General features: G+C 48.5%; 1 protein-coding gene across 1 annotated transcript; it reads left to right on the top strand.

Annotated features, from left to right (window-relative positions):
• Positions 1–4,979: 4,979 nt before the first annotated feature.
• Positions 4,980–22,140, top strand: IL13RA2 (interleukin 13 receptor subunit alpha 2). Its single transcript, XM_010209104.2, has 10 exons — positions 4,980–5,060; positions 6,928–7,083; positions 12,079–12,230; positions 14,826–14,979; positions 15,447–15,567; positions 18,176–18,360; positions 19,446–19,603; positions 20,352–20,496; positions 20,801–20,903; positions 21,890–22,140. The coding sequence occupies exons 2-10, from the start codon at positions 7,005–7,007 to the stop codon at positions 21,930–21,932; spliced, it is 1,140 nt and encodes a 379-aa protein (XP_010207406.1). The 5' UTR covers positions 4,980–5,060; positions 6,928–7,004; the 3' UTR covers positions 21,933–22,140.
• The last annotated feature ends 4,998 nt before the right edge of the window (positions 22,141–27,138 follow it).

The raw sequence follows: 27,138 nt of genomic DNA, 5'->3' as shown, positions 1-27,138 counted from the left end.
CGCTGCATGCTCGGGTGTCAGCAGCACTTGGCAGCCAGCCTGGGAGGCTGCTTTGCTCCCCCCTCACTCACTGCAGCTCGAGCTGGGCTCAGGATTGCACAAAGATTTAAGTACCATGTCAGGTAAACTTGTTTTTGCAGCCAGGCTCAAAGCCACGTGATGGAAAGACTTTGGTTTTCCCTCTGAGGGCTTCTGGGCTGGCTGGGTGACCCATGTACCCACCTGTGGGACCTGGTGGATTTGGGAAGAGGAAGGAAGTTGTTTTGTAATGACTTATGAGCAACTACATGGTCACAGCCCAGTGCCCAGGAGGCTGCAGCAGGCTCTGGCTGACCTGCAGGACAGGCAGGGGAGCACTGTGGGGATGGGAGTGATTTATCTTTGGCCTCTTCAGGTTGCCTGCTCCAGACAGACTCATAGGATTGGATGGGTACCAGGTGCTATTTCTGTCTGTGCTTGTCTGAGGAGCAGAAAGCGTCCCTGGAGCAGCCCAGGGCTTCCCAGCAAGGAGCCAGCAGCTCCTGCCACCGCCAGGCAGCACAGGGCTGGGTCTGCAGGTGAGAGGAACGGGGTAAATGGCACCTTCCTGGGGACCAGGGATGCACAGCTCTTCCCTGTGAACTCTGCATCCTCTGGCAGAGCCTGCCATAGCTGCAGGTCCCAGCTGTACCCAGTGCTCACGGTGCTGAGACCAGCCAGGTCTGCCAAGGACAGCCGTGTCATGGAGCTGTCTGCACGTGTCTGTACATTGGCTCTTTGTTTCCCCAGCTCTTGCTGGGATCTGGGTCAGAGCTTTTCTCTTCTGGAGATAACTTGTGGCTTTTACATTTCTGTCTGCTTGTGTTCATGGCCAGTGGTTGCTCTGCCAGCTTTCTGTCTGTAGTGCCCTGGTGTGTTCAGTGGCAGAATTTGGGCTTCAGCTTGCCAGGCCATGCATCTGAATCCCCTCCAGCATCTCATGGGCCTCCCTGTGCACCCACAGCCCCTGGAGCTCACCCTCCCTGCTGACTGGTTCCCAGATGCAGATCCTCACATTGCTAAATTTTCTCTAACTCCTCAGCTTGCCTTAGATGTTTTTCCTACAAAGTTTATAGATGCTGTGGTGAGCTGGGGTAGAACCTGGCCACTCATTTATTAAAAGCAGCTACTCAGCCACAATAAGAATGCAATTATTCTCCCTGGCTCTGCTAAACCCCCAGCCAGAGCCCAGCAGCATGGGAGGGAGAGTCGCAGTAATTTCCCCTGTGGACTAAGGGCACGTGCAGGCTGTATAGGAAATGTCTGGAGGAGCAGAAACTCAGTGCAACAACTCAGTGCAATGTGAAGACAGGAGCCAGCAAGCTGTGGGGCAGGGAGTGCTCCCAAGGCAGGAGACACAAACACTTGTTTGTTGCAGTGACAGGAAGCTGCAATATTGGGATGAGTAAGAGGTGCCTCATGCAGAGAGGAACCTGTGGCTCAGTAAGCTGGAAGGCAGAGGGAGTGTGTGATGTTTGACTGGACAGGACAGAACTTTCTGGGAGCAGAATTGATTACAGAAGGTGCCAGCTCCATGGCAGCTGCCTTGTTGGCTTACACAACACAGACACATTCAAACAGCAGCTGTCCCTACTTTGAGATGTCATCTAAGCCAGGATGAGCCCTCAACAGCAGCCATCAGCAAAGAAACAGGGAAAAATGAGATCTCCACTCATCACAAGAATAAATATTGACACTGGGCATTGCTAGAGAGTCTGGATTCCTTCCATCATTTCCTGAAGTCCCATGGAAGCCGTAAGTGTTTAATTTGTTAATGCAAAGAAGGGAATTTTCTTGCAACACTCTGCCGTGACTGCCCTGTCCTCTTCCTGGCACGTCTCCTCATGGTGACAGCCCCTCTTCAGTGCAGTTCATAACACTGTGCTGGAGGCCACAGGTCTGCTTGGAAGTGCTGAGTCTCTCCCAGCACCTTAGAAAGAGCCTCTTCACTACAAGTTGTATGAAAGGGACTGACTTCTCCAAAACATGAGGCACTGAAGAGCCTTTTACAAGTCGTTGACTTTTCGTGTCATTGGCAATTCCAAAGCCAAATGGAACGTGCTGTTTGGTACCAAATGGCCTGGTCATGGCTGGAGCCTTTCAGTTTTTATTTTGTCAAACGGGAATCTAAACATGGGGCTGAGTTGCAAGGTTGAAAGCTTTTATTATGAACCCTGAGACCACACTATTTTGATGAAGGAAGGCATCAGGTTGCTTGACAGAACCGATTCAGCACGGGGATGAATGTGTCAAATATTTTAATCACAAAGGGTTTGGGCCAGAGTTTGGACTTAGCTCCAGTGAGGATCTTTGCCATTTGCAATAAGGTGTTTCAGCAGCAATGTTGCTCTTTTATTTCCTTCAACAAAGCTGGATTTTTTCAGAAGTGCTTTCAAATTTCTGCATGTACCTGCCCAGCATATTTATTAGAGGCCAAGGACCCAGCCCAGGGGTTTCTCTGCTCTTTGAAATCTCTTATTCAGCCTTGGAGTTACCTTTACAAGTTTATTTTCCCTGGGCTTTAGCTCCATTATTAATCTTGCCCATGTAGAGCAGCTGTGAGGCTCTGGGACCTGCCCAGGCTCCTGGAGGAGGAGGAAGCTCCTGTCAGATGTTCATCAGCACGTAGTGACTCCAGGAGTCACTCAGCTGACAAATCACCCCCCAAAAAAATCTGAATTGTGAGCAAACCTGACAAGTCAATGGTGCTTCTGCATGCAGCTGTAACAGGGAGCACAGGGCAGAGCACAGCAGCTCTTGCTGCTGATGCCACGGGGCTCTGAGGGCAGGTGGCTCAGGGGTTCACCCTCCCAGTTGTGTGCAGGGCTTGCTGGTGAGCCAGAGCATGTATATATTTTTCTTACCTTCTTCTTCCATGAGCTTATCATCACCTTACATAGGAGTTCTTTGCAACTTAACCCCATTTTTAGCAAGCTGCAAGTCACCTGCCTGTCCCTGGCCCAGCGCGGGGATCGCGTTAACTCGGCATGAGCAGCAGTGCCGGCACAACGGCGTGAGGACGGGAGGACAAAAGCACTTGTAGCAGGAGAAGGCAAAAAGAGGCTGGATGGGCAGGAGCTTTCATCTCAGAGCTTCTCCTCCCTGGGTGCTCCAGCACTGCCAGCTGCCTCCTGGAGCCCCTACTGCAAATCCCAGCTATGCTTGTTTTCCAACCCAATTTTCTCAGGAAGTGACCCAGTTCTAGCACTTGGGAACTGGCAAATGGTTTTCATCTGTTTCAAATGATCTGTCCAGTCTGACCTTTTCTGCCTAAGTAGCTTACACAACAAAAATACATGAATGTTACATCCTAATCTTGCATAACTCTGAAAGCAGTGTCTTACATTTACCAGCAGCAAGGGACTTTTCCCCCACCATCCTTCACAGAAAGTAAGAAACAGTCAGCATTGTGCCATTGCACTCACTCATAACCTTCTCAACCCCCAAATTCACAGCTTCTGTGGCCTTCTGGGGGTGTTTCCCAACCAAATGCCAACATAGGTCAGGACAGTCTTCATAGTTCCCCACTTCAGAGCTCTCCTTGACACCTGCCCGGACTTCATGGTCTGAATGCTCCTCCTCACTCTCATCTCTGTTTTCAGAGCTGTGGTCTCACCCAGCAGACAGCAGCTGATGTCTGTCCTGGGAGGTAGTTGCATATGGGACAGAGTGAAAGGTAAAAATGTTCTGGAATTTCACTTGCAACTGCCTTGAAAGTTCCAAAAGTTTGAGTGTGAAGGATGGTCAAGGTCTGTCCATTGGCCACTACCTCCACAGCATCATATTGGAGCCAGAACTAAGCAGGTATGACGTGATGGGAATGGCTTCACACCTGAGAAGTGGCTGTGCCCCGTTGGGTTGGCAGCCCTGCCTGGACATGGTCAAATGGAGAGGACAACCGGCAGAGAGGACAACGAGGCTCCAAAACATTCTCATCAGATCTGGGAAGCAACAGCACATTCATTTGGGCATCAATTCAAACAGCAATGCTGTAAGCCTTGTACAGGTGCTTTGCAGGGCAGTTTTCCTCCTAACAAGAAGCACTTTGGTTCCTGATGCTCTTTCTTATGCTCTCAGTATGTCTGATTTGTTTCTCAATATGCCTAAAGGTGGCCATGGGAAGATCCAACCTCAGCCACAACGTGCAGCTTGTCAGGGCACGTGTACCACAGCTCAGCTCTGTCTGAAACACCCTCTCTCATCCTTCCTGGAGGGGACTTCCCACAACCAACTTCTCTCCAGTCATACAAGGCAACAGGGAGGTGGCCCACCCACAGATTACTGGTCATGACCCCGCCTGATCCTTTACCACAGCAAGAGGAAACGTGAGATGGGTTTTTTTCCAGTATTTGGGATGAGAGCTCTCACCTGGGGCAAACCAGGTGTGGGTGAAGCAGTCGCTCCTTGCAAAGGCTGCCCCAGGCTGGGGCGAGGAAGGGCTCACAGGAAAATCTGGGATGAAGACAATGGTGACAGGTAGGGCTATGCAAGGGTTTTGTTGCCCAGCAGCACAGATGTGCTCAGCCCAATGGAGGGGGTGGACAACTTCATGTATTTCCTGCAGAGCCCTGAGAGGCCAGAGCAGCTGGATGGGCTGCAGAGCCGGTAAGTCTGGGAGGGGGAGGCCTCATGGGGTGTCAGGCTGTGGGGAGCAGTAGCCAGAGCTGCGTGGGCTGCAGTGCAGGGCTGGCCCCATGCAGCCTCTGGCAGGGCTTGCACAGCCTATGCTGCTTGAATTTCATTTTAATGAGTTGTTTAATCACTTCAAACATACCTTTGACCTACTTCAGCACAGTTATAGCAACAATTAACACCAACACCTCCTAAGTCCCAGCAATGTCCTCTCTGGTGCCAGCTGAGTAAAGCCTCTGATCGTGGGGTGAGTGCCACAGCATTGAAATGTAGCCTCTGATCCCTGAAGAGAACAGACCTGCCTCTTTAAAGACCTCCACATTCCTGTGCAATGCAAAGTTTTGAGCAGGAGGCTGCTGAGGAGCTCAGCACTCCAGAGGCAGAAGGGATGCCATGCACTTGGAGGTCAGGTAAGAGCACTTTGTGGGTTTTCAGTCTCCCTGTGTAAGCCTTTCTTTTTATTCTCCTTATGAAACCACGTGAATAAGCTAAAATTAACTGTACTGGCAACAGCAAAAGCTTTCTCCACCAACATTCATACGCTATCCTTGGATGCTGCTACTCACCAGCTGTGAGTTATAGCTGCTGCTTTTCCAGGCTCTGTAACCCAGCTCTTCTTATCATTGCATCCTTGTAGGAACTATGAGATCTTTCCAAAGAACAGACTTATGCATACAGCCAGGTTTGTGCTGACACAAGTTTTATGTCATGTTTGACACAGAAGTAACTCCACTCATTTCTTTCAACTGGAATTTCTCCAGTGCTTATTTCACAGGGAAACAGAAAAATTACTGGTATTACTTACACTTGTGTGATGGAGTTGGGGGGATTTGGTGCTAATTTAAATTGAAAATTAGCTGTTAAAATGGTTGTGTATTTGTAATTGCTGACATGTGTTGCCTGTTAGAATTTCTGCTTAAAGTTCCCCATCCCTCAGCAGAACCTATCTCCTTTGGCTGAGGCTCTTCCCTAAGCCTCTTCTTCCTCAAATTATGCAGTTTTTGTCAGCCCCAACCCTAAGATTTCCCAAGGTCTCTCTGACATGAAGCTCTGCCATTCAGCAGACTCCCAGTTTCGTGTTGCTGCATCACAGTTATGAGTGCTGAGGAATAATTAGTCGTGCTAGAATATGCCCTAGGAGTCCACCTATTGTACCCAAGGCTGCATAGACAATGTAAAGTGGATTTGTAATCCAAAAGGAGCTCAGTGATGCATTGTGTGGTCATGTAGCTGTCACCATGTTCTTACACAACCTGAGCTCAAGCAGTGGCCTCAAGCTTTCAGAAAGGTTGATGTTAATCCTTTATGATCTCTCTTTCTCATCTATACCTACACCTGGATCTATATGTGAAAACTAAAGAATGTATATATGTTGTTTTTACCAGTCATCCATGTGCTTTCTGGCATAGGAAAACATGGCTGGTGTGTCACTCCTACCCACCTTCATCATGAAACTTGAAAGAGAGAGTCCCTTGGAGACCTTGCTCCTCTCTCCCTCTCACAGAATCACAGAATGGTAGGGGTTGGAAGGGACCTTTAGAGATCATCTAATCCAACCCCCCTGCAGAAGCAGGGTCACCTAGATCAGGTCACATAGGAACACGTCCAGGCGGGTCTTGAAGACCTCCAAGGAAGGAGACTCTTACTCCTTCCCATCTTCTCTCCTGCTCAGAAAGAGGCATTTGTACCCTTCCAGACACATCATGCCAACTCAGAAGACCTCTCCCAAGCATTCCCACCATCTCTTTTGTGTCGGAGGGTGAATTAGAACGGAAATTGTCTCTGCTGATTTTTTTTTCTTTCTACTTGCCAAATCCTGCGAGGGGAAAGCCAAAAAGCACTGCTGACAGTTGCATAAGATGTGCCTGTTTATTTGGTATGGCAAAGCTCAGGCATTTGGTTTCGGGTTGTTGTGTTTCTTTCTGAATGCAAATGTCATTGGTCCGAGGCACTTTCTACTGCGGGCGGCTCAGTCCCTGCGCTGCGTCACTCTTTCCACAGAAGATGTGAGGCGGGCAGCTCGGTGACTGAAGTACAGGCTGACATGCCTTCAGAGAATGTGCTTAGCTAGCCAAAAGCTCTTTCAAATGAAGCCAAAGCCATGCATGTGTTGCCATCCCCAAAAGTTACAAATAAAAAGTCCTCTGGGGAAATGATTAATCAGCCTGGGTGAGCGGGTAAAGACGCGCTCAGTTGTCAGCGCTCACCCTGCAGAGGGGAGGAATGCCAGCGCCCCGCCGGTGTGCTCATCCTTGCAAATCCTCTCTGTTTCTGCAGGCTCCTGCTCCCCTGAGGCCACTCACTCTGCAGCCCTGACATCCTGAGCACCTCCTGACAACCCTACCTACCTCGGAATGGCTCTCCGGTGGCTTTACCCTCTCTCCATGGCACTGGCGTGGGGCTGCGTGGTCTCCTCCTCCTCCCACACTGCAGGTAAGGCCTGGTGTGCCATCCCTGTCAGATCCTAACATGTTCTTCATATTAACTCAGGCCCTTTAGGAAGTTAATCCTTGAGCTGAGGCTTTTCTTGTGTGTGTGTTGCAGAGAGTGGCTGATTTCTAAACCTGTCATCAAGCGTGTAAATACATTGTGGCTTTACTGGGTAATTTTCTGAGTAACTTGCAGCAACTGGAAACTGCCTCTGGTGCACAGCTAATATGTTCTTTGATATAGAGTTGTCACATGTAAATACCACCATGGTAAATATAAGTGGTCCTAGATATAGAAGAGCATGATCCCAGCTGGACAGCCTGGGCTAGGTGTGAGAATCCCAAAGCTTATTCATAACTGGGGAAAAAATACTCCAATTCAAAAAACCCCACATTACTCTGCAAGCTGTCATCATGGCAGTGGCACTTCAAGCACTCTTTCACTCTTTGCTTTAACTCCTCGAGCACCTCTTTGCTGCTCTGCACCTGCCAGCCCCAGCCCTTTTGGTTTTGGCTGATAGTAGATGTGACTTTGCACCCGAAAGCTTTCCTTCTTCAGAGAGATGGTGAGTAGGTCTGGCCCTCCCTGCTGCAGCTGGTGAGTGCTGGAGAGGTGAGAACTCGGGCAGGAGGGCACTGAGAGGTTCCCTGTCCTGCTGTTATGCCAAGCAAAGCATCACTGCCTTGCAAACAGGCTCCTCAAAACCCAGAAGCCGCCTGCACCTCTCTGGCCAGCACAGAGAAGTGCACACATAGAAGTTACAGAGGCACCTGGCCACTTGACATCTTTTTTTTTCTCCCCCTGGAAAAACACACAGAAAGTTGCAAAATCTCCTGCTTGCACCACCTGAGGCAGAGCACAGCATGGCATGAGGCAGTGGGAGGGAGCTGGGCGTCAGCAGGGGTTCATCAGCAGAGCTGTGGGGATGGAGGGAGCGTGGGTTGCCATCAGGGCTGTGGCCACGCAGCCAGCACACCGTGACCTGACTCACCCCTGCTAACCAGCTAGAGAAGCTGTGGGGTTTTCTCTTTCAAGAAACGTTCATGAACAGGTTTCCTTCAAGACTGGATAATGAAATAGAGTATTTCTAGTCCCGTGTTCTGTATGAATGATGGGAATGAGGCTGGTTTTATACATAATGCTGTGAAAATGAGAAACTACAAGAGGCAGTGTTGACATTTAAGAAACAACCTATTCCCAGAACACAGGCCACATCCCCCAAAGCAGCTTTTCCATTCCCTCTGAAATCCAGTCAACATTTATTTTACAAGAATTTCTGTTTACAGTTGCAGCTGTTTAGAAAAATACTCCTGCTTTGTTCAAACTCGGGATGGAAACAGATTTCAAAGCATCATCATTTCCAGTCAGAAATTCCAGTTTTGACCAATCTAATCCTCTCTGGAGAGCTTATCATCAGGCCCATGACAAAGGCTAGTAGTTTTTTTGCTTCCTTGTGTGCACAGTTGTGAGGCTCAGCCTTCATCCCTGCAGGAGGAGCTTTTCAAGCACAGGCAGTCCAGCTCGCTGCCCTGCCAACACATCTCCTCACCAGCCTGTGATGGGAATTCCACATGCCAGCCACCATAGCAGAGCTTGATTCTGGGACATAGGGTGCTTGGAATGTCTTTCTTATGAGGAAAGGCTGCAAGACCTGGGGCTCAGAAAAGAGAAGACTGAGGGGGAACCTCATCAACACAAGTACCTAAAGGGTGGATGTCAGGAGAATGGTGTGACAGTTCTCTGTGATGTCCAGCCACAGGACAAGGGGCAATGGACATAAACTGGAACACAAAAAGTTCCACTTACATAAGGAGAAACTCCTTTGGTGCTGAGGTGAGGGAGCCCTGGCCCAGGCTGCACAGGGAGGGTGTGGAGGCTCCTTCTTGAGAGGTTTCCAAACCCAGCTGGACATGTTCCTGTGCCCCCTGAGCGAGGGGAACCTGCTTTAGCTTTAGGGATGATCTCTGGAGGTCCCTTCTTTGCTTCTGTGCTAGCAATGTGGAAGTCCTCCCTTGTGCTGCCCCTGGCAGCCTCTCAGCCTGGGCTCATCTGTGGGGAAAACATCCCATCACCTTCTCCACCCTCTCTCTTCAGCACAGCTATAAATGGCCATTCCAGATGAGCCACTCATTCATTTTCACCAGCTGCAGCTCTTCAGGCACCTTTCCCCACAGGCTTGCTGCCCCCTGCACTGCTCCTCCCTTTCCTGGAGCTGTTGAAGGTTTGTGAAGACCCAGGAGATGGGTGAGATGCCCCCACCTCACCCTCACTCCTACCTCTGATGCTCATCAAGTGCCCAGCTTGAGCCCTCTTTGCACAGGTGGTCTGCTCGTGTCCCTGTTCCCCCTCCTCTGCCCATTCCTTCACCTCCCACAGAAACATGGGGCTGCTGAATACAAGACACTGCATGTGCAGGGCCATGACCCATTGCCCCTGGAGCTCTAGCAAGCCCACCCCTCCCAAACCCAGGCTGCATTCCTGGGATTCACAGCTGATGAGAGGAAGATGTTTTACTCCTTACACAGAAAAACAGATAAAATCTATTTTTTTTCTCCAAATTATTACAGCCTTTTGTTCCTTGCCACAGCACCTCCCTAAATACTTTGCCATGGTATCCTACCTTGCCATTTAACATAACAAATCTCCCATGCTTTGGGAAAATGAGATGTTAAGACTGTTGCCAGAGGTGTGTCTCATCTGGGAGAGTTTCCTTAGAAGAAATAAATCCTTCAAGGATGTGCTCTGCAAACTTTGCAAGAAGCACATTAAAGTTTGATTTATATCACCACCTTCCTCCAAAAGATATTCTCATGGTCATCTCTCATGATGGATTTTAAAAAATATGAAGGAATGAGTGGTGTAAATCCTGGCAAAGGCACGAAAAAGGTGGCAGAGAAGGCAGGCTCAAACAGAGCAGTGGTGGAAATGCTGATACTGCCACGAAGTGGGCTCCAAATCACAGTGAAAACAGTGTGTCATGCAGTGAATATGTAGAAATGCAAATGGGTAACCTCACCTCTAGACAGTGGAGAAAAAAATGACCTTAAATGTTATAAAAATGTACTTTGTTTGAACTAGTAAGACTGAATATCCATCAGCTTGTGTCATGTGAGTGACAGCTCCGTGCAGAGCTGGGAAGTGTGTCTTAGTTCTGAATTCCTCCATAACATATTTATTATGCTGATTTATTAACATATGGCAGCACCTTACAACAGCTTCATACAAGCCAGACCGACTAGAAGAGCACACTTTTGTATAGCTGATTGTCGTGGCTTTGCCTGGGTCAGGTTTTGGTAGCCGGGGGAACTCTTTAAAGAGTTGCCAGAAGCTTCCCCTGTAGCTGACAGGGGTAAGGCCAGTCACTGCTAAGATGGACCCACAGCTGACCCAGGCCTGGCCAATTAGTGATGGATGTAACACCTCTGTGATTAACGTATTAAGAAGGGGAAGAAATTGCTGAGCAGTTGCTAAACCCAGTGAGAGTGAGAACAACGTCTCTGCAGATACCAAGGTCGGGGGAGAAGGAGGGGGAGAAGGGTGCTTAGGCTCTGGAAAGGAGACTCCCCTATGAACTGTGGTGAGGACCATGATGAAGCAGGTTGTCCTCCTGCAGCCCATGGAGGCCATGAGGGAGCAGAGACACACTGGCAGCCCGTGGAGGAGCCCACGCCGCAGCGGGTGGCTGCCTGAAGGAGGCTGTGACTGCGTGGGAAGCTCACCCTGGAGCGAGCTCCTGGCAGCACCGGGGAGCCCATGGGGAGAGAGGAGCCCAGGCCAGAGCAGGTTTGCTGTCAGGACTTGTGACCCTGTGATGGCTTCAGGCTGGAGCAGCCTGTCCCTGAAGGACTGTTCTCCCCGTGGGTGACCCACGCTGGGGCAGGGTGTGTGGAGCTGCCCTGTGGCAGGCCCCAGGCTGGAGCAGTTCATGAGGAGCTGCAGCCCATGGGAAGGACCCACGCTGGAGAAGTTCCTGAGGGACTGTCTCCCACAAGAGGGACCCCACAGTGTAGCAGTGAGAACCCTGAGAAGAAGCAGCAGCAAAGTCCATCTGTGATGAACTAACCCCAACCCCCATCCCTCTGTGGGGCAAAAAGAGAGTCCTGGGTAGGAGGAGGGACGGAGGGAAGTGTTTTAAGATTTAGTTTTATTTCTTATCTCTCTGTTTTGTTTTGTTTGTTCATTAGTAAATCAAACCCTTTCCTCCCCAAGTTGAGTCTGCTTTGCCCATGATGCTAATTGCTGAGCAATCTCCCTGTCCTTATCTCAACTCACAAACCTGTTGTTATATTTCTCTCCCTCTCTCCTGTCCAGTTTAGGAGGGTGAGTGATATTATGACTTGATGGGCACCTGGCACCCAGCCAGGGTTAAACCACCACACTGATAGACTGTCCAAAATAAGAATGATTTTAACACTCTGGCTTTCTGCTTCTGTATGGTTTTTATCTTGGTTTGTCATTAATTTTACATATACTTGAAAGGAATATTTAAAGCAACAGAGATGATTTGTGCCTGTTCTGCTTAAGGAATACAAATTTCCCTGCCAGCATGCTGTGAGCTGTCATCCATATCAGTGTATGTGCTTGAACACAATGTTTGCAAGGATCCCTGTCCTGACATTCAGTAAATATTGTGAGATGAAAGTAAACCAATATAAGACTTGAAAGATCATCCCAGGACAGCAGTCTTGCTTAAAATAGCTTGAAAAGGAGTGTCAAAAATGTAGCATTCTTTGTGGCTTTCCAGTGGTCCTTAGGCATTTTTCTCTGAGCATCAGCAAAAATTGGGTTTTGGAGGGGTTGAGCAGGAGTGGAGCTTGTGTGTGCTTCTTGAGAACAGGCTGTTAAATAGCCAGGGCTGGCCCTGGACCAGCAGTGCTTCCCACCACATCCAGCAGCTGCATTTGTCATCTCCTCACATTTCACAACTTTTCAATTTTCTGTTTTCTTTCTCTTTACATCAACCCCCTTGTTTTACTCCATGCTTTGTTTTCAATTTAGTTGCTCCCCCACAAGACCTTCAGATCACTGATCCTGGACTCTTAGGTTCTCTGGATGTAGAGTGGAAACCTCCCCACAACCTCCAAACCTTCAATGACTGCACAGTAAAATACAAGTTTGAATACCGCAACGCTGGGGACAGAGACTGGAAGGTAAGACAAAGTACAGTTTAATCCTCTTAAATCCAGATGTTCTGCTTTTAGATCCTGAATAGGATTGTGTTTGCATTTCAAGGAGGAGTGGAACCAAAACAGTTCCAGCTTTCCATGAAAAAAGCAAACTGTTCCAGTGGTTTGAAGCTTTTGCCAGATGGGACTGTGTTTTGAAATGTAACAGCAGCAGCAGTCAGAGAAGGGGCTGTTTCAGTCAGAGGATGTGGTGCTCACTGCCAAAAAGAATCCAATAATATCTAGTAACATTCCTCATTGTAAAAGGCACTACACTTCTCAGAAAGTCTTTATGGGGTTTGAACTGAAACTCAAAGTCAACAGATCCTCGGGGATGCGAAGTGGTGAATAAATACATTTCATCACTTATCCTAACGCTGTAACATTCCCTTTATTCAAAAAGGTGTTTCTAGTTAGTTTTTGCTTTTGTCTTTTAGATATGGTTGACTCAGCTCTGTGATAAAATTGTCAGTCTTCTCTCATGGATATGTGGCAGGGCAATAGAAGACAGGCACAGTACAGGGAGGGTTGTAGGAGTGTATCTTGGGAGTGATTCAAAGACGAAAGCTGCTGCAGGGTTAGGAAGGTACATGGAGTGGGGAAACCAGGCTGTGGGCTGTTTGGTTGGCTCAAGGTACTGAGGAACACCTGAAAAATATACTGAGGGTGTCCCCCAACAAGCCAAAATACAGACTAGTGTCCTGAAAGAAAGGGAAATGTTTCTGGACAGTCCTAAAGCAGGAATGCTAGAGAGCTTGCCAGCTCAAGAGACCAAGGATGGAGAGCAGGGGCTGCCATATGAGGTTAGCAGAGCTGTGGACCCCATCTTCTGGCTGTGAATGTTTTCCACCTCATTCATGAGCTAGTCATCCTCTTCATCCACCTAAGGCAGCAAAGCTGAGGCTGCCAGGCTGTGCTCAGAGACCAGGCAAATGGGTTTTGTCTCAGCCATCCCATGGGAGCCTGCGGAGGTGGAAGAGCACGGTGCCCTCCACTCTGTTCCAGCCATGGACTGTGATCATGAGGGTTTGGAAAGAGGCTCTTTGACCTGACATTGGTCACAATGCACATTGCATTCCCAGCCATGGAGCATCTGTGCAGATTGTTCTATGATATTTTTATCTGGCATTTAAAAAGCACAAAGGGAAAAAAATAAGCAGTTTGCAAAACCATATCAGAACTCCCTAACTCACAAGTAATAAGAGTGTCTTACACAGGGCAGTAGGAAAATAATCAGCTCTGATACTTTGCCAAAACCATGATCCCAGATAAGGTCAGGAAGAAGCAGTCTGAAGAAAAAGTCGTGGGATGTCTGGGGGTTGGACTGGATGATCTCTAAAGGTCCCTTCCAACCCTACCATTCCACGATTCTATGTCAGCAGAAGCAAGAGTTATTGATGTCTGTTTGGGTTCTGTTCCCCCTCTACTCTGCCTTAGTGAGGCCTCATCTGGAGTCCTATGTCCAGTTCTGGGCTCCTCAGCTCAAGAGGGACAGGGAACTGCTGGAGAGAGGCCAGTGCAGGGCCAGCAAGATGATCAGGGAACTGCAGCATCTTCCTTATGAGGAAAGGCTGTGGGACCTGGGGCTGTTCAAGCTGGAGGAGACTGAGGGGGGAGCTCATTAGTATTTACAAATATCTAAATGGTGGGTGTCAGGAGGTTGGGGCAGCACTTTTTTTCTGTTGTATCCAGTGACAGGACAAGGGATAATGGAAAAAAGCTGGAACACTAAAAGTTTCATTTAAGCATAAGGAAATGGGTGAGGGAGCCCTGGCCCAGGCTGTCCAGGGAGGGTGTGGAGGCTCCTGCTATGGAGATTTTAAAGAGCCGCTTGGACACATTCCTGTGTGACCTGATCTAGGTAGACCTGCTTTAGCAGGGGAGTTGGACTGGATGATCTCTAAAGGTCCCTTCCAACTGTGAAGGGACTTCCATTCTGTGATTCTGTTAGAAACACATGGCTCAACAGGGCTCTCAGACCAAACATTTGTCAGTGGGCTGTGCCACTGCAGGTCCCATGGCAGCATCTGTATGGCATATTGCTTCTGTCCTGCTTGGACCAATGGGACACTCTCTCATTTGTCTTAACTTTTGCCAACTTATTTTTCCCATGTGTAAGGAAAAGGGGGGTAAATCTGAGGGGAAAAAAAGAAAAGGAAAAACTTTCAGAGGGGATGTTCAAAAAAGTCCTGCAAACGAGTGAGGGCAGCAGTGGTGAGCCCACATTGCACTGCCTGGCTGCTGCTCTGTCCTTGCAGGTTGTGATTGTGCTTCCTATGGAAGTCATCAGCCTCAAGACTCATTGTCCCCTCTGTTTCTGATTATCTCACATCACGAACAAGTGCCTTTTGTCTGGATTTACTGTGGTATCCTGGTCAGATCCTCCTCTGTCCTGTTGCTGGTGTCCTGTGGGGTGGAGGGACTCACAGTGCAGGTGGTACAAGAGTGTTGGAGAAGCACTGGGCAGGAGAAGCTGGACAGAAATGAGCCTGCTCGCAGCCAGAGCAGCAGCAATGGCAGCTGATTCTGCAGCCCACTTAGCGGCAAAAGAGGTGCTTATAAAGTCTGTCTTTCAACCAGGTTATTTTTACTAGGAAGCTAAAATTGAGAGTTGGATTTGACCTCAGCAGGACTGCTGAAGTGAAGGTACAGACACTGCTTGAAGGATGGTGTACTGATGACACGGAGGTGCAGAGTGACTGGATTTCTGCTACCTTTCAGGCCCCATTGTCAGGTTAGGAGCTGCCTTGGGTGCTTTGATGCGGTGTTGCACTTTGCATGAGCCTGTTGCATGAACCACTGCTGACCTGAGGGTTGCTGGATGGATAAGCCAGTGGCAGGGTTTGTTGAGGTATAAGATACCAGAGCACTTCTGCTTCCACTGCCTGTGGTTGTGGTTACTGGATGCTCTGGGCTCATTTCCCTCTGCCTGTACCCCAGCTCTGCTGGGTTGCCCTGCATGAGCACCACTGCTGAATGAAAAGGTCAGTTGTGCACCTTTCTGCTCCAAGTACAGTGATTTGGCTTTTACAGGAAACAGACCCCTTGGCAGCAAAACTAACTCAGAATGCTGAGTGGCTTTTCTTTTCCTTCTTTGTCTTTCAACAGCAGCACACAGTTGTTGAAAGACATAAAGTGCTACTTCTGCTGGGTCTGACTGGTACATTGCTCAGTAGTGCTTATTCCCTTCTCATTTGACAGGGAAACTGGAGTCAGAGGTTCAGAATTTCCACTGCATCTATCATGACTGGGAATACCTCAAGTGCACTTGGCAACCAGGTGTCCTCGCTCCTCGTGGCGTACGTTATGGGCTGTATTACTGGTATGTACCGACGAAATAGCAAAGCCATCCAGGCAGCAATTAAGTAAAGCTCTCAGGGCACTAAAATGCCATGGTAAATATGCTTTTATAGCTGGCCAATGCTATTACATGATCCACCTAGAATGAGCTGAGATAATGCTCCAAGCAGCATATGCCTTCTGGCAAGGAAATACCAAATCCTTGCTTCCTTCCTTAAAGTCAGACCCATGCTGACATTCTACAGGGAGTGCCTTCTCCCTTCCTCCTTTCACTGTTATTCACCCCCATGGAATGTTTTCTGCATGTTGTCCATCACAAGGCCTTGTACTTTCCTTTTGCTGCCTGTACCTGGATCATTCTGGCTGCACATTTCCCTTGTGTACAGTGCATATACCCCTACAGGACAGGATTCAGTGAGAGGGTGCCGAGTTCAGTGAACCCTGTACAAAGAGCAAGGCTTCTTGGCAACCATCACTTTTGGTCTTCAATTGTATTTTCATAGCCTTAGCATATATCACACAAGCAAACATGCTGCCAAAAAGTAGCAATAATATCTAAATGGTGGGTGTCAGGAGGTTGGGGCATCCTTTTTCTCTGTGGTATCTAGCAACAGGACAAGAGGTGATGGGAATACAGCTGGAACACAAAAAGTTCCATTTAAACATAAGAAACATAACAAAAAACTATTTCATTGTGAGGATGAGGGAGCCCTGGCCCAGGCTGCCCAGGGAGGATGTGGAGGCTCCTGCTCTGAAGGTCTTCAAGACCTGCCTGGACACATTCCTGTGTGATCTGATCTAGGTGGACCTGCTTCTACAGGGGGGTTAGACTGGATGATCTCCAAAGGTCCCTTCTAACCCCTTCCATTCTATGATTCTCGGTTGTTTCTTTTATATTGATGCCCAAGTATTCTCCTCTGCAAAAAAAGCAAAGCTAGACTTAGAGTTTTTTGGACAAGGAAAATGCTGTGTTTGTGCTTCAACTCCTTATGATACCATGGCAAGGATGAGTAGTGAGGAAATCATTGGGGTCCATGCCTTTGGGCTGAGTGTAGGAAACCATAGCTGCTTTTTAAAAACAGTTTCCGTGTAGCTCTTGAAAGTCTTCAAAGCAGAAACACTGATCTAAAAACATTTGGCTGAGTACAAAGGTCTGCTTGAAGGAAACTGGAAATTCATAATTTGTTCCTTAGAAAAAGGAAAAATAAACCCACAAAAAAATCCCAAACAAACCCACCCTTATTTAACTGCCTGTGGCAAGGCCTGACATTTGGATCTAGGTGCCACTGTATACTTAGAGAGGGAACTTGGGGTGGGAACACAGCCACGGTATCCTTTGATGTCTGAGTCAGTTTTTATAGCACTGCCACGTGAAGTTTTTCTCCAGAACACAATATGCTGTGCAGGGAGATTTCTGTGAGGTGTAGTGTACAGAGGCCAGATTCAGCCCTGCCTCAAGGCACTATTTCAGTAAGAGTCTTAAAAGGTAATAGGAAAGATGGGGCCAGCAGCCAAGCTTTGGGAAGTGGCCCCCAAAGACAGGAGGCAGCTGGAGAGGACAGGGTTGTGGTTGCACATGAGCTGACAACCAGCAGAGCCCTCCCTCACTCCCACCCCTGGGTTTCCCTTACATGCCCATGTAAGTACATGGGACCTTCCAGTAATTAGCTGTAGCAGCTCATTAGCACTCATTACATTCATGGCACATGGCACCTGCCACAAACTGCTGCCTTTTGGCTTGGAGGCGACCTTTCTGCAACTCTAGAGTCGGTTGGTGGCTGATGGTCCCATAAGTATCCCATGGAGGACAGGTGTCCTGGCTCCACTCATACAGTGGCACCTTGTGAGGTCTCTCACGTTCCAGGAATGGTCTTGGGGATGGGCTGAAATAGCCCACAAACCAACCTGGGAAGCTGTATGTATGTGTTAATTTGGTTTTTTTCTCCTCCCCACACTTCCTCCATAACAGGAGTCCAGGGGATGGATGCATACCACTGTGCTCTGATCACCTGTGAAAGGCAAAGGGCAGGTAGGATACAGGCAATACTCAAGACTTAGATCCAAGCTTAAAAAAAAAGGCCTTACCCAAGTAGTAACTGATGTGCTGAGATCATATCTGGAGTACTGCCTCCAGTTCTGGGCTCCCTGGTTCAGGAGAGGCAGGGAACTTCTGGAGGGAGTCCAGCACAGGGCTATCAAGATGATGAAGGGACTGGAACACCTCCCTGACAGGTTGGGAGACCTGGGACTGTTTAGCCTGGAGAAGATTGAAGGGTGACCTTATCAATGCTGACAAATACCTAAAGAGTGGCTGTTGAGAGGATGGGGCCAGCCTTTGTTCTGTGGTGGCCAGTGACAGGACAAGGGGTAATGGGCACAAGCTGGAACACAGGAACATGAGGAGAGAAGCTCCTTTGGTATTGAGGTGAGGGAGCCCTGGCCCAGGCTGCCCAGGGAGGTTTCAAAACCATCCTGAACACATTCCTGTGCCCTCTGATTAAGATGAACCTGCTTTAGCAGGGGGTTGGGCTGGGTGATCTCTAGAGGACCCTTCCAGCCCCCACCATTCAGATTCTGTGATTAATCAAATTGGTTATTTTTCTCTTCCTGGTTTCCCGTCACCCCACTAGGTACGAGGGGCTGGGCCACGTGGCTCAGTGTGATGACTACATTCAGGATCACGGCATCAACACTGGCTGCATGTTGCAAAATCTGAGCCAGGCAGAATATAAAGATCTGAGCATTTGTGTGAATGGCTCAGCAGCAGCCACACCGCTCCGGCCGTTGTACGTCACCCTTCGCCTCCACAACATAGGTAACGCTGACGGGAACACTGCGGGGCTCTGGGCACCTGCACAGCCACCACACACCCAGGGCTCACGGCTGACCTGAGAGGGCTCAAGCAAAACCATGCTCTTGTAGAAGGGTGGCTGTAATGCATCTGGGTGGATTTTCCCCCCATGAGGAAAGGGAACGTGGCATGTACCACACAGGATGTTATAGCCAGCATTGTTTGCAGGTCAGCAACACCACTCAGCACCCATCCTAGAGGGTCAAGGGGTTGCCTCCAAGTGCTGCACTTTGCAACAGGACAGCTTGGGGCATAAATGTTCTGCTGGGTGTAAATGTCAGAGCAGCTATGGGTTTTTTTGGCTTTAGCAGCACCGTCACAGAGGTGGCTTCTTTTACCCCTGCTGGAACTGAAACTGCTGCTCTGCTCCTGCAAACACAGGAGGGATCTTTGACTTCTGCTATTCAAACCAAGCTGAGGAGAGTTCAATACAAGATGTGATGGTGGCAAAAGTGGATTTCAAACCAATCAGAGACAGTGAAAGAACCAATATGTGCACCCACTCTTTATTATAGGCCCTTACCATGCTGATGCATTTACCCACATGTAAATGTTGGGGGGATAAATTGCTAGTCCTGAAGTTGAGCCACTGGTCTAATAAGCAGGATTTCTGCATTCATTTAGTGCTGCCATGTGCTTCACGTGTGGCATTGTGCATCTGACATCAACCAGAGCCCCTCCTGGGATGTACAGAGCGTCAGGCCAACACCACTGCAGGGCTTGGGGCTGCACTGGCAGCACAGGCAGGGCTGGCTGGCCACGCTACTGGGAGAATGTGCCAGCACAACCCTCACACCCCAGCCTTTCAACACCTTTGCATCACAGCCCAGAGCAAGGACCAAGCCCAGCCCACCTGTCAAGTTAAACAACCTCTCCTTTAGTCTCAGTGATGAGCTGCTCCTACAGCATCATGGCTGAGAGTGGTGGGAGCTCAGAAATCCCATCAGCGGGGCAAAGGGGCAAAGTTTGGCCGTGATTAACTGAAGCCCTTCCCACCAGGGGCTGTTTGATTGCACCTCTTGACCTTTCTCTTTTGTCTCCCCCTCCAGCAAAGCCCTCACCCCCGAAGCAGCTGGTGGTTTCTATGTCTGCATCCAAGGATCTTCACGTGGCATGGAGCCCGCCGGGCGGCGAGACGCCGGCCCAGTGCCTGGAGTATGAGGTTCAGCTGACAGACCATCAGGAGGAGGCCGAGGCTGCCTGGGTGGTAGGGACAAGACACAGCAGGGTGGGAGGGAGGTGGAAAGGGTGGGAAGATTGGGATCCTATGTGTTGCTTCCCCGTGCACGGGCTGTGCAGAGACAGGAACAGAGCAGCCGCTCTGCCCTGCACACGTGTTCCTGTTTAACACCCCGCTCGCTCCAGCACAAACCCATCCCGGCGCCTCTCTGAGCAATCGCTCCTTCAGGCCTCCTGCCTGTTATTTCAGAAAGCTGTCAGCAAGGAAATTTCAAGGCTGTTGTGGCTTGTTTTCCTGGACATGGCTATGAGCATTGATCCAATGGAACCCTAGTGCTCATCTCCCCGAGGAAGCGGCCTGCTATGCAACACAATTGTCACGCACGGTGCTTTTATCCCTGTGCATTAGCCAGGTGTGCAGTTTGGATAGCCCCAAAAAATTGGCAAGGACTAATTAATCACAGGGGACATCTGAAGGACATTTTTCTTTTAATTGCCATATTCTACACATGAGTCTTCTTGGCTAATTTAATGTAAGATTCCTTAAACTAAGAGGTGTAAATGGCAACACACATGCTGGACTCCCAGAATGTATGTATCTTCAGTAGATTCATCTCCATAATCATCTTATTGGCATTAACTGGCCCAAAACTGTTATGAAGCCATTTAAAACTGCCAAAACATAATCCAAGGGTCTTCAGAACCTGGAGAGTACGTTCAGAAACACCAGGCCATGCCAGAAATCTCTCTGACATTTGTTCTGTTTTGTTTCTCAGTCTGTGCCAACCCAAATGGAGACCACTTTAACAATTTCCAGAGCAAATCAAAGCCATGTTTCATGTGTTCGTGTCAGGGGGAAAACAAATATTTTCTGTGCTGACCATGGCTTTTGGAGTGAATGGACAAAGGAGTGTTTCTCTGGTAAGGAACCAAAGGAACCAGCGTTTCTTTCACCTCTTTGATAAAGGCTGTCTGGCTGTAAGGGGAGAGTTGTGATGGAGGGATGATTGCTTAGCAAGAGAGGGCACACGGTACTCAAAGGCTTTCTGGTGATTGCTTTGGGAGAGGGCATATGGTACTCAAGGTCTATCAGCAGGGCACCTAGATATGTAGGCTAATAAACCTGGACACCCCGAGTTTGTATCTGAGTCCAGGCTTTGTAAGAGATAGTGTGACTCGCTCTGAAAGCTAGCATTTTCTTATTTGCTGTCATTTCTCTTTGCAGTGTCTAGGAAGGAGGACAACCAGCTATTTATCCTCATTCCAGTCCTTCTGAGTTTGTCAAGTAGCCTCATAATACTCACATTGATTGGCCAGTACAAGAAAAGGTAAGCAGCAAGGCAGCCTGTCCAAGCAATGTGCTTTTATGTGGGTGTCTGACACCACAGTTACAAATGAAACAACATACTAAATACTAAGAGACAAGCATTAGTAGATGCTGTAAGATTGGACACCAAACATCAGCTTATTTTCAGGAAACAACTACGTAAATGGGGCTGTTTCTGATATGAAGTGCCTCACAATGACCTGTAAACTCACAGCAGAAATCCAAATCCTGCTCATATGAGCCCAGACTGCTTCTGTTAAATGCAGCAAAGTTACTTGCATGCACAGCAGCATAAGTAATGCTATTATCTTGCCCCAAACCACTCAGGCAGCACAGACTTGTACTGACTGTGTTAAAGAAGTGCAATCTTTATGGGCTAAGGCCTCATTCTCTTTGTGCTGCCGACCCAGTTGTCTGCATTCACGTCAATGTTGGCATGTGGGGAAAGCAGATGCTGTGGATCAATTTGCCCACATCCAGATTATTGGTAATGATGCCATTTTCTTCAGGTCTGAAGGATCATTTTGAGATAATTGATCCCCTGGTAGTGGTAACTAATATCTTTTCCTTATGGCCACATGGTGTAAACAAGTCGGTAGCTTTTCTACTCTGCCCTTCGAGTCATCACTGATGAGGGGAACTCACTACAGAAATCACAGAATCTTAAGGGTTGGAAGGGATCTTGAAAGATCATCTAGTCCAACCCCCTGCCAGAGCAGCACCACCTGGAGTAGGTCATATCTTCATGCTGTACTCAGAGATGAACTAACACCTCCTTGGGAGCTAATTGCATGGAGTCTGAGACACACGCTCCTTCATCTTTGTCTTGTATCCACTTTCCCAATGGTTTGGATCATGGAATTGAAACAAAGTGCAGATGGTAGCAAGAAAATGGTGGAAAGCACATGCTTCCTGCACTGGGATGTGACTGGGATGCTGTAGCATGTCCCCAGCTGCCTCTGGGGTAACTGTCTGTGCCCATTTCAGATCCCCAGCAGAAAAGTCGTCGCCTGCAGCAGTGGGTTGCTGACTCTGCTTGTGACTGCTGTGCTGCTTGTGTTTGATGGACCACTCTTAGAACATCATCCCAAGGACAGCTCTGAAGCCCTGAGCTTTCTGTAGCCCACATGGGTCTTTCTTACCTGCTGCCACTTGCGAGGCTGGTTGTTGCAATTCAACGTGGATTCCCTCAGCAGGCCAGAGGAAACCATGGAGGAGTATTAAAGTGACTCTGGAGCAAGCTGCTTCTGTTAACAGGACAGGGGAGAAACAGAAGGCAGTGGAGACTGCCATGAATAAAGGTAACACAGTGCTCTGTGGGTTTGTGGGTTTTTTTTAACCACAGAATCTCAGAATCACAGACTTAAGGGTTGGAAGGGACCTCGAAAGCTCATCCAGTCCAACTCCCCTGCCAGACCAGAACCACCTAGAGTAGGTCACACAGGAACTCATCCAGGTGCTAGCTACAATCTAGCCACTGTATCACACCTTGCTTTCACCATGTTTCTAGTCACTAAATAGCCCACTGAGAGCATCCAAATACCAAACATGAACTTCTTGAGCTCTTTATGTCATTAACTGATGTGCCCATTCTGTTGCAAAGCTGAAGGGGAGACTTTTAGAGAAACTTGCTGTAAAGAGACTGGATCACAACTGCTGCAAGGGGCAGATGCTTCAGAACTACCCAACCTAGATCCAGAGGTTTAGTGTGCTTGCATTACATCTGAATAACCCAGGAAACATATTTTCTTGCAGGGGCATTTGCTCAAAATGGGAATTTCTAGTCAACAGTGGAAGCTCAGAGAGAAAATCAAGTTTATGTCAATCAGCTATGTAAAGAGGCATGCTAATCCAATCAAGCCCAAAACAGCACAGCAAAAGTACTGTCTTACACATCCAACTGCAAAATTATTCAATCACTATCAGCTGCTTCCACTGCTAAATGGGCAATAACCCAATATTATTTGGGGAGCAACCAAAGGAGGAAAGCACCAGAAATGAAAAAGGGTTCTATGCACAGACTGAAGCAGAAATTAAGTCTCCTGGCTGTTAGGATGATGATGAGACACAACCTCTGTCTCTAATGTCTCCTGAGGCTCTGGAGAGACAGCATGGGCTGGCTTTCTATTTCACAATAGCTGTGAGCATACAGCAAGCAGTGAAATACTGTGTTTTACCTTGATGAATGCAGCACTTTAGAAATGGAGAAGGGAGCTGGACTTGCAAGGCACTGACTGGTCTAACAGAGAAAGTAAAAGGAACCATGAGAGAGGGAAGGAAGCAAGAATAAAGCTGGCTTGACCTAGATGCAGCCTCCAGCCCCAGCTCATGGTTACCTGCCCTGCAGACATCTCCAAAACATGCTCAGCAGAGAAATTCAGGGGAATCACAGAATCTTAAGGCTTGGAAGGGACCTTGAGAGATCATCCAGTCCAACTCCTCTACCAGAGCAGGACCACCTAGACTAGGTCACACAGGAACTTGTCCAGGGGAGTTTTGAATGCAACAGGCCAGATGCAGGAGGCTCAGGATGGCATTTCCTCCTCTGTGTTGCAGAGCAGCTCTGTGCTTGGTGCCCTCCCACCAGCTGCAGGGTCCCAGCAGGATTTTTGCAATGACAAGGGGCACAGCCCCACACTACAGCTGCCCCTAAGCTGTCACAACACAAATATTTGGCGCTAACTTGCTCAAGAGGCTGTGCTGTGTGTGCCTCCCTGCAGAGCGATGGGCCAGCAGGACAGGGCAATCTCTGGGAGGAGCAAGCCTGGATCTCCTGCTCTGCAAGACCAGGAGGAGCAGATATTCTCAGCCAAGCTTGTTCTAGAGTTTTCAGGTACTTTCAGTAAGCAGAGGGCTTGGGCACATCCAGAACTGAGAAACATTTGGGTTGTAAGTTTTCAGAACTGCCACCAGTACCAGAGTTACTGCACTAAAAATGCTGGTTAAAGCCAGAAAAAGCCCCAGAGAAAACTATTGGAGAGAGTCCCATTGAGATTTGCCATTACTGGAATAACTCTTGGTAGGTCTCTGATGCTCTGCCAACCTCTTCAACAGTTTAAACATCTACTAAAAACACACAAGTGCACTGTAAACGTCCCCCAGGGGAAAAGCAAGGCAGGCAGCTGGAGCCCAGCCTGCTGCCCTGGGCACATCTGATGTGATCTCACCCACTTCAGCTATCACAGACACGTGGAGTGGGACAGAGGGTATGGCAACCCCAAACTGCTGCATGGGTTTAAGCTTGGTTAGAAGTTCTACTCTTTTTGGATGAAATTAGAGGTAAGAAGGGAAGAAGAGTTAAAGAGAATGGGAGGCAGGTAAGAGGTGGTGAAGGAATAGATGTTGTACCTCTGCATCTAGAACTTACCCCAAAAAAGATCAGAGCTATTTCAGTAACCACAGAAGTTAGGCTGAAGCTTGCCTAGAAACCTGCCTAGTAACAGGGGGATAAATTAAGTACACCTGCTTATGGTATCTGTATGCTGCAGCCTTACAGGAGTGTTTAGGTAAGGAAAGCTGGGTTTCTTCCCTGCTCCCCAAACTCACTCTTCCAGAGAGGCCTCACCTCTGCAGGACATCCACCACCTCCTTTCCCACAGCATCACATCTGCAGCATGTGCAAAATGGAATCCTAATAGCTGGCCAGTCCTTCCTGACACCCCAAACCTTGCTAGAATTTCAGTGGCATGCTTTTTTCCCCCCTGTGTTTATAGACTTACTCTAATTTCCTATTTCTTTAGCACAATATTTGCATTATAGTGGCTTAATTCTTTTTTTTCAGTAGTCCATAATTAATACTTTCAGTAGAGTGCTTTCAAAATCCCTCCTTTGACATAGTCTGCTCTTATTGTTCCCAGCTCAAGTCTGGGTTCCTCAGTGTTGTTACTGTTCTAGCCCTACATGTCTGGTGAGACATGTCTTTGCCAAACATACAAAGAGAACTCCTTTGCATACCCTTGAGTTTATTCTGACTTTGACTGATAAAGTCTTAGAGCCAGTTGTTGAAGAATAAAAAGCAACCTTTCCTACAGATTTCTTCCCCCCCTCTCCCCTCCAGAGAATGTCAATACTTGTCAAACACATGAAAGCAGGATCCTGTGCATGCTGCAGGGAAATGCAAAATCAGCTTGCATCTGTCACATTCCGACTGCTTTCGGGAAGCAGCAAAACAAGGAAAGCAAATGCCAAGGTCTCTGAACTCCCCACATCACCCTCCTTCTCTCACTGAGGCCTGTTTACAATGTGCCAATAAGGGAATCATCTGAAAACCAGTTTACCTCCTGTTTCCTCAATATCCATCCTTATATTTTCTCATCTTTCTGACTGGCCTCTCATTACAAGGTTTTGAAGTGTTTCAGCAGCTCTAACCTGCCAAGGGCTGAAAGGCACGGCTGGCTTCTCCCAGGAGCTCTTTACTCCTCTTTCACTTGAGGAAATGAAAAGGCAGAAGTTGTATCTCACCGGCTGAGGCATCTGTGCTGGTTTTTCTGTCTTGTACAGGAGCTAGAAATTCCATGGCCACTGGGTGTCAGCAGCTGTGCTTGGACATAGGAGGAGGGAGGCAGGTGCAGCACTGCTTCTGCCAGAATTCAGCCCTTAGTGTATGGAAACAGGGGACATGGCTCTCTCACTGTCAGGAGATGAGTTTTGTTCTTTTTTGGACTGCTAAATGGAGAAGTGTCACACCTTCACTCCACTATTCAGCACCAGGCTGACTGCCAGGTAACAGCCCCTGTGCCTTGTGGCACTGTGACCATGGCCCAGTGCTGCTGCACTGCCCTGAGCTGCATCCCTATGGCATGTGGCAGCCAAACCCTATCCTTGCCCCCTACTCCCCCTGCTCCTGCCTCAGAAATACCTCATCAGCTCAAAACAGAAGCTTGGCTGAGTTGGGAATGGGCCTCACTATATGTCCTTGCCTCACTAGCATCAGCTCCTGCATCCCACCACAGCATCCATCCCAGAGCAACTGCAGCCCTAAGGAGTACCTAGATCTTGAAAAGAAGTGATAAAGTCCTTCTGGCTTCAGCTTCCAGATGTTGAGGCTTTGGAAATGCAGTAACTAATGACATCATCTAAAATCTAAAGAGCTTCATGGGCCACAGCAGGTTTGCAGCTCAGTGCATGTGCACAGGGTACATTTGAGAGCACTGTCAAGCTCTTTATATCTATGTAGAAGCTGAATTGTCTCAGGAGGGTCTGTGGTTCTCATAGCTTCAAGGCAAACAAGCACAGCTGATGCGCGTGCTTAACAAAACAATTTGAGGCAACATATTGTGGCTGAGCTGTGTGAACAGCTGAAACATCTCTGCAAACCGCCTGTGTCAAGATCCTCTTCCTAAGTACAGAGAGATAAAACAACCAGCTGAGAAATGATGGCCACCACAAGATTTGCACCAAACCTGAGGGTTTGTCTCCCTGCCACCATGGGCTGCTCATCTCCTGTACCACATCCCTGTCCAGATATAGCAGGAGACTGCTCTGCTCAGGAAATGCAAGTGCCAGTTCAGCAAGTGTTATGCCACCAGGTAAATTTTAGAAACACCCAAAAAGCCTCAAACCTAAACAAAAAACCCTAAATGTGGACTTGACAGTTTCTTTTCTAATGGTTCTGCCCAGGAAACAACTTCAGTACTTAAGCAGGCCTCATGCCATGGAGAGCCAAGTGCAGGGCATGGGGGCTTGGCAGGCAGGGTGGCAGCCAGGCAGGAGGAGAGCAGTGCAGTACCTCTGCCCTCTCTGAGATATTGAATTCTGCCACATTGTCCTGCCTTTGCTGGAAAGTGTGAAAGGTCTCCCCACGTTCCTGCAGCTGCAATGATTTGAGCCATAGTCATCAGTGATCATCTGCAATCAGTGATCATCTTGCCTTGCCTGGGAAGCTGTGAATGGAGGTGCTAAAGGGATGTCACACCTTTGGTGTGCTTGGATGTTCCACCTCACTGAAGCACCAGTGACTTGCAGGAGTCATTTTCATCTACAGGATCACAGAATTGTTTCAGCTGGAAGAGACCTTTAAGCTCATGGAGTGCAGCCTCTGTCTCAGCCCCATCAACCACCAGCCCATTTCCCTCAGTGCAACACCCACCCGTCTCTGAAACCCCTCCAGGGATGGTGACTCCAGCACCTCCCTGGGCAGCCCCTTCCAATGCCTGACAACCCTGTCAGCAAAGAAATTTCTGCTCAGATCCAGACATTTAGAAAAAAAAACAAGTAATAACTATCAGGGATTTATT

This window comes from Colius striatus, chromosome 13 (genome assembly GCF_028858725.1).
Source record: "Colius striatus isolate bColStr4 chromosome 13, bColStr4.1.hap1, whole genome shotgun sequence".
Classification (NCBI taxonomy): domain Eukaryota; kingdom Metazoa; phylum Chordata; class Aves; order Coliiformes; family Coliidae; genus Colius; species Colius striatus.
The sequence above is the reverse complement of the archived record's forward strand: the minus strand, read 5'-3'. Positions and strand labels throughout refer to the sequence as shown.

Excerpts from the sequence above, each read along its gene's own strand:
- IL13RA2 (XM_010209104.2), top strand. The coding sequence starts at position 7,005 with ATGGCTCTCCGGTGGCTTTACCCTCTCTCCATGGCACTGGCGTGGGGC. Across the intron at positions 7,084-12,078 it reads CTCCTCCTCCCACACTGCAG|TTGCTCCCCCACAAGACCTT; the intron begins GTAAGGCCTGGT and ends TTTTCAATTTAG. Across the intron at positions 19,604-20,351 it reads AGGCCGAGGCTGCCTGGGTG|TCTGTGCCAACCCAAATGGA; the intron begins GTAGGGACAAGA and ends TTTGTTTCTCAG.